Source organism: Choloepus didactylus, chromosome 10 (genome assembly GCF_015220235.1).
Source record: "Choloepus didactylus isolate mChoDid1 chromosome 10, mChoDid1.pri, whole genome shotgun sequence".
NCBI classification, from domain to species: Eukaryota; Metazoa; Chordata; class Mammalia; order Pilosa; family Megalonychidae; genus Choloepus; species Choloepus didactylus.
Window position 1 is genome coordinate 23,758,353 of NC_051316.1, and position 11,100 is coordinate 23,769,452.

Here is an 11,100-nt window from a genome sequence, read left to right on the forward strand (position 1 = left end):
CAATAGCTATACTGGAATGTCATTTCCTTCTTATTAACATTAGGAGTATTTTCACTTTTTAGTACTTTCAAAAGGAAGCATACAAAAATAGTTGGAACCAACTATGGCTGTTTTCACTACCTTAAAGTTAACATGATATATCAACTCATTATTATTTATTGGGATATTTTGGAAAAGGAAGTTAATGTTGTCATCTCCTAATCTATGCATCCACTTATTCTAAGATTAAAGTGTAGAGCCTCAGTACTCTAACATGGAAAAACCAAGATTTAATATAGCAATTCATCTGTGGATATATTCAATTAAGAGAAATAAAATCACATATGTTTACTTATTATATATGCATGAAGAATATCTCACAGATAATATTCACCATGTCCTTTCAAAAATTTGACATAGGTCTTTGCTGAACAAAAGCCTTATTTTCAATTATTCTCACATAGCCCAACCGGAACTGAATGGTGAAATATGGGAGAGTGGCTGTGTTTACTAAAATTCTTGGAGGACAGTCTTATGTTAAAATAGGAATTACCTCATGGAATCCTTGGGTGCAATAGAATGAGTGATTGCTACATCCATCAATTAACTGCTTTTGAACTGAGTATTGCTTAGCTTTCTGAGAATACGCAGTGCTTTTGAAATTCTGCTATCTATGTTGATCAACAAGAAAGGACACAGAACTGGGTAACATAGTGAGGAAAGGACACTGATGCCCTGGAGATTAATATCATTCTGACTTGAAAAAACTATGTGGACAATAAGGAAAGAATTGACCAAATAAAAGAAAACAAAACATGTCACCAGGCAAAGGACAGTTTGCGTGGCTCTTGTTTCTGGAGACAATTTCTGCATATGCTTGCTCTTGTGCATTTCCTGTAATTTCTTCTGGTGCTTGCACAAGAGAATAACTTTGTAGACACTGGCCAAGAACATAAAGAACAAAAAGACAATATCCCGAATGAATATGCAACTTACAAAATTAACATTTATGGCTGGTGCAGTACAATATTTCATAGAAAATCCATATTTACTTGAAGTGTAATTGTTTGTTGCTGTACTCTCTGTAATGACATGATAATTGATTATCACATTGAGGGCCCAGAAGAAGGAAAAGGAAGGATAAATGAAATTAGTCACTCTAAATTTGAGCCATGACCATCTGCATTTGTTGGGACTAATGATAATGGCTTGGATTACACTCAAGAGACAGGCTGTACAAATGGAGAGTCCTCGACCGACACTGTAAATGTACATCACAGCCTTACACCCAACATCATTCAGAAAATGTTCAATTCCAAATGAGAACATAGTTTCTGGGATTCCCCTAGAAGTTATAGTAGCCAGGTTAGCAAAAGTCAGTTGTGTGAGAATCTTATCTGTGGGCTTCCTCAGAGAAGGTCTGGTGAGGGAGATGTAGGAGCTCACCATGAGGATCAGGAAGTTCCCCAGAATCCCAAAGCCAGTTTGGGAGAGGAAGAAAATTCCAAAGATCTTATCTTTTGATAGCATCTCCTGGAGAACTTTCTTAGCACTAAAACAAAATCCAAGAATCCGGAAAACATAAAATTATATAGAGATTTTGTCACAATCTATAGAAGCTTAGGAACAATAACAACAGCAATGCATTCTATAGTTGTCAGTTTTACCAAATAAAGAAACGAATTTCCAAATATTATGAAATAGTGAGCCACCATACATAGTTATGGTTTTATTCCAGTAATGATGTGATTACTATTAGACCTGTTTCCTAAAGTGTAGAAAGAATTAGTTTCACACTTCCCTTTATTTATTTAAAAAGGCAGGCTGAAGTGAAAAGCCAAATTACTCTCAGATGGTGCTTATAATATTCTTTAAAGCCTTTGATTGAAATGCTACCATGGAGGTTTTATAAGAGTAATAACTTCTTAGTGGAGGAAATGTGGAAAAAGTAGTATAAAGGAAAAAGTTTAAAATGTTCATCATTAATTATACACAGTAAGCATAAGAACATGCCATGTTAAGAATATGTCATACTCTGACATTTTTCATGTATGCTTATTTATACAGCATTCTATTGTATATACAATTATGTATCCACCATTTTCAATTAACATTATAATTAAAGTCCTTTTTAAAGAAGCTATTCTATATATGATTTCAATATCTAAAAATATTTGCTATGTTAATGTTGCAACATTTACAATAGCATTTCCTTCTCCTCTAGCCATTTCCTAACTTTTTGTTGATCTTATTAGTATGTATAAAGTTCTATCATCTGTTGATAGCAATTATTGTTTTTTTTCCAAAGAGGTTATGCCAAAATAATTTCCCTTATTAAATATTTTAGCACCCAAACTACCTTGAATTTTACCAGCACTGAATACAATCAACATCTATGCTTTTGACAATTATGTCATGATGTAACTTTTGCCATTATAACTTGCAGGTATTCAATTCTGAATTCAGAGGAACTTTTAAATATTTTTTGTTCCATTCATCTTTCTCTATAATTAACAATTCATACAATGTCCTAAAAACTCAAACAAATAGGAAAATCTAATGAGGATCTACTGACTTCTATAAAGTGTCTATAAATTTGTATTTATTAGAACTTTTCTATTTTATATGTTTTTTCTCTTTTTTGCCTATTTGTTCAGGTTAATATATTTTCCTTATAAGAAATATGAATATAAACGTGAATATTTTTGAATTTTTAAAGAACCTGATTTAATTTACCCTAAACTATATATTTTGTCATTTTACATTTTATATTCTTCTGCATAGGTTAAGGATAAAAGTTCTTAACAATAAAGAAATTTGAGAAATAGATAATATCATTTATTTAGTACATTTATTCCTCAAATTTATTCTGGAATACTCTGTGTACTGAAGTGTAGTATATATTATACTCTCACAATATCAGTTCAGTTACAGGAAAATAGTTATAGCTATGAATAAGACTCGATGGAAACATTCACAAAGTATAAAGATTTCTTGAAACCCCCCCTAATATTTGATTTAATAATATCTCAAAGAAAATATTTAATTTGTTTAATAAAATAGCACACTGCTAAATAAACCCATGGATCAGAGAGGATTTCTAAATGAAAATATAACTATCTGTTAAAATTAATAGAAAGGAAAATATAATATTTCAAAATTATTAGATTCAGCTAAAACAGTGTTTCAAGTGGAACTTATAGCATGAAATATATATATTAGAAAAGAATAAAGATATAAATTGTAAGGAATTGAATCAAGCCTACCACAAAAGACATGTTTATGTCCCAGCCCCTGATCCTAGGAATGTATATCCATCTCTGTAAATAAGATGATTATAAGCTTTTATTAGTTAAGGTGTGCCCAAACTGAATGCGGTTGTGCATTAATCCAAGATGGCAGAAGTCCTTATTGGAAAGAGAATGGAAAGGAAAGAGAAAGGCATAGGGGATGAAACCGAAAGTTAACTGAAACCAGAGGAAAAGGAAAAGACAATGCTAAGTGCATTGACATGTGACAGAAAAGCCAAGGACCAGTGGTGGCTGGCACCCAGCCCCAGAATGCCAGTCTTCAGGGAGAAAACATCACCTTGCAAAGTCCTCACTTTTGGACTTCTCCTACCCTTAAAACCATGAGGTAAAATAGTGCTATTGTTTAAGCCAGTCCCTTGTATGGTAGTTCTTTTTCCAGTGGAGAAACTAGTACGAAAATCAGTTACCGAAACTTCCACATGAACAAACTACAGAAATAAGAGCAAGCATGACAGAAAACAAGAAAAAGGAAAAAAGGAAGAAATAATAAAGTTTATAACATACATCATGAAACTGAAAACAGGAGTAAAATAGAGAAAGTTAATGAATTCAAAAGCTGTTTCTTTGAAAAGATACAAAAAACTAAAAATGATCTAGCCAGGCTATTGAAGAAAAAGAAAACACAAATTACCAATAAAAAAAAATAGAGAAAAACTATGAAAAAACAGGCAGTTTGAAAAGATGAATAAATGTATAAATCTCTAGACAAGGTAACCCAGAAGAGAATAAAGAAAACATGAACACATAATATTACTAATAATGAGGAGGCATCATTATGCAACAGACATTAAGGGATAAAAATGGAATACTACAAATAACTCTTTTCCCATAGATTTGATAAATTAGATGAAACCGACCCAAGCCTTGTGATACACAAACCACCAATACTCAGAAAAATAGGAAACTTGATATCCCTATATGTATTAAAGGAATTGAACATGCAGTTAAAAACCTTCTAAAGACAAGAAAGTCAGGCCCAAATTGTTCCACTTGCTTCCCTGGTGTATTCTACCAAACATTTAAGGAGAAACTATATGATGTTGATGTTAGGGTTAGGGTTAGGGTCAGTGTTTTCCAGATAGACGGGGAGAGAATACTTGCCAACTCATTTTATGATGCCATCATTATTCTAAAGTCCAAATCAGAGAGACCATTATTTTTTAAAAAGAGAACATACTAACATCTTTCATAAACATAGAAGAAAAAATTCCTCAAAAAGCCATCATCATCCAGTAAAATATATAAAAGAAAATACATAGTTATCAACTGTGATTCATTCCAGGAAGGCAAGGCCACTTTAAATTTTAAATTACAAACAGTACCAAGAAAGTGAACTGAACCTGAGGAAATTGTGGGACACCATCAGATGTACCCATATACACATGGGAAGAGAGGTTCCTCAAAAAAAAAATGGCTGAAAAATTCCCAAATTTAATGAAACGCATGAAAATACACATCCAAGATGATCACTGAACTGAAAACTATAAAATAGACCTAAACCATAACATATTGTAATCAAACAGTTGAATACTAAAGATTAAGGCAGAATTTGAAAAGCCGCAAGAGGGAAGTGATGTGTCAAGTACTTGGGAGCTTCAATAAGATTAAGAGCTGATTTCTTATCAGAAACCACGGAGGCAGGAAGGAAGTGGCATGACATATTTAAATGCTGAAAGCAAAAAACTGTCCAGCAATAATTCTTTATCTGGCTAACTACCTCCCAAAAATGAGAGAGAGAGTAAGACATTCCCAGATAAACAAAAGGTGAGGGAGTTCATCACCACTAGACTGCCCCTAAAAGAGAACCTAAAGAGAGTACTGCAGGTTAAAAGGAAAGGACAATAGACAATAGGTGGAAGCCACATGAAGAAATTAAGAGCGCCAGCAAGGGAAAAGACAAGAGTAAAATTAAATTTCAGTTCTATTATATATTTGGATTGTAACTCCTCTTTTTACTTCCTATAGGATCAAAAGGTAAATGCAGAAAATGTAATGATAAATCACTGGCTTCAGACTCATAATGATTAGGCATGTAATTTGTAATAAGATCTACATAAAGAAGGGTGGAGAGAAGAGTTTAGAAGCATAGTTTGTGTATACTACTGATGCTAAGTTGGAGCCAAAGCAAACACGAATGTTATACAGAATATTAAATTTCAGCACCATGGTAACTGCAAAGAAAATAGAGAATATTCAGTCTCAGAGGGAGATTAAGTAGACCACATGTCTCCAGGGACAGGGATGGGAAGTGTGCCTGTTTGAATGTATTATGTCTCCCAAAACGCCATTATCTTTGACACAGTCTTGTGTGGGCAGACATATTAGTGTTGAATAGATTGTAATTCTTTGAGTGTTCCCATGGAGATGCATCCCATCCAACTGTAGGTGATAAGTCTGATTAGATAATTTCCATGGAGTTGTAGCCCTTCCCATGCAGCGTGGGCCTTGATTAGTTTACTAGAGCACTATATAAGCTCAGACAGAAGGAGCAAGATTGCTACAGCCAAGAGGGACACTTTGGAGAATGCACAGGAGCTGAGAGAGGAGCTACAGCTGACAGAGCAACATTTTGGAGATGGCCTTTGAAAGCAGACTTTTGCTCTGGAGAGCCTAAGAGAGGACAGATGCCCCAAGAGCAACTAAGAGTGATATTTTTGAGGGGCTGCAGCCTAGAGAGGAATGTCCTGGGAGAAAGCCATTTTGAAACTAGAACTCTGAAGCATTTGCCAGCCATGTGCCTTCCCAGCTAACAGAGGTTTTCTGGATGCCATTGGCCATCCTCCAGTGACGGTACCTGATTGTTGATGCATTACCTTGGACACTTTATGGTCTTAAGACTGTAACTGTGTAACCAAATAAACCCCCTTTTATAAAAGCCAATCCATTTCTGTTGTTTCGTGAAAAGGTAGCATTAGCAAACTGAAACGGGGAGGGGGGGACACAGAGAGAATTGGGAGTTAATGCATAATGTATATACAGTTTTAGATCTTTGCAATAGATACAAATGAATAAAGCCAAGTGATTTTTGACAAAGGCAGAAAAGCAATTCTGTGAGGAAATGACAGCATTTTAAATAAGTGGTGTCAGAATCCTTGAGGTCCCTATGCAATAAAATGTACCTCAACACATTATTCTAACATTACAGGAAAATTAACCAAAAATAGAACACAGACTTAAATTTAAAATATAAAATGTTATATGTGTTTTATATAATGTATGTTTATGTGGGTTTTATTTGCCCTGTGACTTTGGAAAAACCCCTGAAATCATCTTGTTGGTAAAATTTCTATCCTGTCTCACATATTTTAAGTACTCAATAAAGTAACATATCTTAGAAAAAAATTTTAAGTAGAAAATATAGGAGAAAATGGTATGACACAGGGTTTACAAATGAGTTTATAGAAATCACAAACAAAACTTGATTAGAAAACTGGTCAAAATTATAACATTTCTCTGTGAAAGATACTGTTAGGAGAAGTAAAATAATCAATAGACCAGACTAAAGTGTGGGGAAAATCAGATCAGCCAGCTCTCCAAAGAAGAAATACAGATGGCAAATTAGCATGTGGAAAGTTTGTCAAAATCATTTGACATTAATGAAAAGTAAAACTACAATGAGATATCACTACACACCTATTATAATGGCTAGCATCCAAAACATACAGTGGAAAAGTTCTCAGCAATACAAAGAATGAGTTATCCATTCCCCTAACAGCATGAGTGAATTTTAAATGCATTTTACTGTTTAAAAGAAGCCAGAGAGGCCCCAAAAAACAAATAAGATGACTCTAAACTATATGACATTCTAGAAAATGTAAAACTATGGGAACAGAAAACAAACCAGTGGTTGACAGGGTTTGAGGGAGGAGGGAATTTATGACTACAAAGGGTGATGGAACTGTTCTATATGGTCCCTGGGTTGGTGGACACATTACCTCATGCGTGTGTCAAAACCCATTGAATTGTACCTCAGAAATAGCAAATTCTACATATGCAAGTTTTAAGTCACCCACGGTGTCCAGGGATGCTAGGATGGGATACAGGCTGTGACAAATTAACACAGCTGTGTTACAAATATATGGGCTGACATCACTGAAGGGAATGGGGGAAAATTTGCTAAGTAACTTTAATACACAGTGATTTTACTATAAATTGTAGGGCTAAAGACAAAAAGCACTGTTTACAAACACTGTACTCTAGGTGGTAACTTTAGGTAGTTGGAGCCCGTTTTCTTACTGTCAGAGAAAGAAGTTACAAATAAGCAACAAAGGAAGATTGGAATGAATCGTGATTTCATGTGTGTGTGTGTGTGTGTATGTACATGTATATGGAATACCCATATATAAAGTAACATATATCTGTAAGTAATATATAAATATTTAAAAATGTGGATTATTAGTGACACTTTTCCTACCTCTGACAGTGGAGAGGGCCTAGAGATGTGATACTACAGTGGAAATAAACAAACCCATTTCACATGTCATTATTTCCGAATACATTCTTGAATAATAGTAGCCAGGATTCCTTGAGAGATGACCATGTCTAGTACTGGCTGTGGGAAGATACCTGATGAACACTGGGTACCTTTAGTGACAGAAAGTAAGGAAAGGCTCAAAAACAAGAAGTTGGGTATGTCAAAAAGTGACAGAAGCCAACCTTTAAGAGTTCCCAAAGACCATGTCTAGAACAAATTATCAACCAAAAAAAATGTATTATTGGATTGTAACACAAAGAATAAATAAATATCCATGAGTCTATCCCATATAAATAAATGATTACTTAAACAAATAAATAGGGGAACAAGACAACTCTTCCTTTCAGATGAATTCCAAATAATATTGATGGATATAGGCCCTCTCCACAAGACCTTGATTTCTTTCCTCCTGAGTGTAAGCAGGACTTAATGCCCCACTTTGAATAAAAAGAGGCTAAAATAGGAACTTTATGGGGGAGACATTGAAAACACTACTTTAGCCAAGTGGGATCCTGGAACAGAAAAAAAGACATTAGTGGAAAAACCTGGGAAATCTGAATAAAGTTTGGACTTATATTAATAGAAGTGGTAAGAATGCTAGTTTCTTAGTTTTGATAAATAAACCATGGTAATGTATGTTGTTAACATTAGAGAAAAACGAATAAAGGGTAAACAGGAACATCTGTAGGGTCTTTGAAACTCTTTCTTAAACCTAAAATTCTTCCAAATTAAAAACTTATTGAAAAAACAAAACTCATAATATGAAATATCAGAGCAAAATCAGAATTGCACCAAAATTCACATTAGGAAACAAAAGTTTTTGAGAGCTTGTGTAAAAGAAAAAAAGGATCGGGGAACGAAAGTGACAGGGATCATACGTATATAAACAAAACCTTTACTACAACATAAATTCTGTGGGTGAGCTAGAAAATGAAAAAACAATCAAGCAAATTCTATAAATTTCAAAAGCCAAATTTCTACCCCAGTTTAAAGGAAATCCTTCGCTTAGCAAATCTTTGTTAACGTAAAAATTATGTGATTATTAAGTCAACCACATTTGTCCTGGTCTTAACTGAGGCATTGATTCCTTTCCATTTAATAATTGATTTCCTATTGAGCTTTAATAAATGCTTAAGTGTCTCACAATGAAATGACCATAATTGTTATTTTTTAAAAGATTTTTATCAAATATTCTTACCTAGTAATCCTTTCAAATGAATGTCAGAAAAGCATATTATGTAATTAGCATGTTGGTAATGCTTCTGTAATTTATTAAAATTACTAGTTTATTTGGGACAAACAATCAATAAAGAGCTATAGACTAGCACTTTATTCAAATTGAGGAATTGTTTACCATAAATCTATAGATCTAAAAATGTTTTCTTATGGATTTGACCTCTTTGTGTAAAGGTGAGGAAATATTAAATAGCAAGAAAGAATTTGAAAAAGTGAGAAAACTTTAGATAGTATAAAAGGATCAGGGAAAAATAATGTGAACAGAAAAAAGAGATATCTAAAATAAAACAGTTTATTCAACTTGTACCTTTCCTAGTTTTGTAAATACATCATTCCTGAATCTATAAAAGAACTTACCACTAAATAAAAAATAGGTCAAGTCATACTCCTGATTCTTCCACCTAAGAGAAAGCTCTGCTTGTAATCTAACATCATCATTTCATTACAGTTGTTCATATAATGTCCTTTTAATTAATACATAAAATGATAGAATTAATGAAAAATATGTTTAAAGAGCAAGTGTGAGGAGGAAAAAAGCAATTACAGTGGCTAGGAAGGAAAGGAGGAAAGTGAGGGACAGAAGGAATCTAGAGGAAGAGGCAGGTAAAGACATGAGAGGTATAGTAAGAGAGATGAAAAGAAAAATTCGTGGGGAACAGATTTCAGCACAGTTGAAAATAAATGGATAGAGGGACAATGATTTAGGAAGATACAACATTAGGACATGTGGAACACTAAACTATAAATTCAAAAATAGTTCATCAAAGAAATAGAGGGTGAGGACCACAATTTTACAATATGACAAGAGACGAGGAAGACATGTAAATACAGGAAGTTATGAAAGTACTAAAATATATCATGAATGAGAATAGACTGTTAAAAAATAGTAGGTATTTCCAAAGGCAATGTGATCAGACACAGTATTGAGACACAATAAAATTGGAAGCACAAAGGAGAACAGAGGAGACAGAGATATAGGAGGCAAAATTAAGCAAATTACTGAATGAAAATTGAGTGAAGGAATGGAGTACATGAATGAACAAATCATAAATAAAAGAAAGCGGAGTGTGGGGATGATTGTGTACATGTCTTAAGCAGTAGGGAAAAGAACCTAAAAAGACATAAGTTCTAGAAAAATTTCATTCCAAGTATAGGAAAAAATAGGCTAAAATTTCAGGAAAATGAAGAATGTAGGAAGCTATGAGAACAGATGTTGATAAATCCACATGTTCTAATTATGGGAAAGGATGCAAATGAGAGTAAAGCAGAACTAGAATCTAACTGTTGGATTAAAGCATCTTAAAACCATCAGAACCTGAGCTCACAGAGAAATTCGGGCTGACAGAAGGCAAAGGCTGAGCATTAGAGACAGCAGGAAGTGCAAGGTTTAGAACAAAGAACAACAGCAGCAAACATTTTTGGGGGCCTACTGAGCAAGGGATATCAATTGGAGTAACTGACATATTAGTTTATTCAAACCTCCTAACAGCAGTGTAGGATAAGTACTATTTTCCATACTTCACAGGTAGAAACAGAAGCACAGAGAGGATAGTTAACCTGCAGAAATAACACTGCAAGGAGGTGGTACAGCAGGGTTTGAACACCATCTGTCTGACTCCAGAGAGAGTGTTCATGGCTACTACACTCTAATGCCACTGAGAGAAGCAGGAACTAAGAAACTTAGAACAATTAAAAGAAGGAGAATGAAAATAGGTACACTATCGGAAGTTTGAGTGTAAGCTGCCTACAACACAGGAAAGGAACTATGTTGATAACAATTGTAATTGTCATTTAAAAATACAATGGGGGTGCAGACGGTGAGAAAAGAGAAGCAGGAAGGACACTAAGGAAAAGGATGAAATGTACCAAGGATGGTAGCAAAGAAATGAAGAGGAGTGATGAGAAACAGAAAAAGAGGACAGAGCATAAATAAAATGGGTTGAGAGAAATATTTCCAGTGGAAGAAATGTGGAAAGAGAGTGTTCAGAGAAAATAAGAGAAGGGAGTTTAGTTATCTGGAAGAGTCTGTTCTATTGCTCCCTGTGACAAGGGGTGAAAGAGACGTGACTCACCTGAGCTGGTGTTGCTGCCCCTGAAATG

The 11,100-nt window shown here is 34.2% G+C and overlaps 1 protein-coding gene across 1 annotated transcript; it reads right to left on the bottom strand.

Annotated features, from left to right (window-relative positions):
- Positions 1-582: 582 nt before the first annotated feature.
- Positions 583-1,509, bottom strand: LOC119545130 (vomeronasal type-1 receptor 1-like). Its single transcript, XM_037850729.1, has one exon. It carries the CDS (start codon positions 1,507-1,509, stop codon positions 583-585), a length of 927 nt encoding a protein of 308 aa, XP_037706657.1.
- Between the last annotated feature and the right edge of the window lie 9,591 nt (positions 1,510-11,100).

Coding starts and splice junctions, on each gene's coding strand:
- LOC119545130 (XM_037850729.1), bottom strand. CDS start 1,509: ATGCTATCAAAAGATAAGATCTTTGGAATTTTCTTCCTCTCCCAAACT.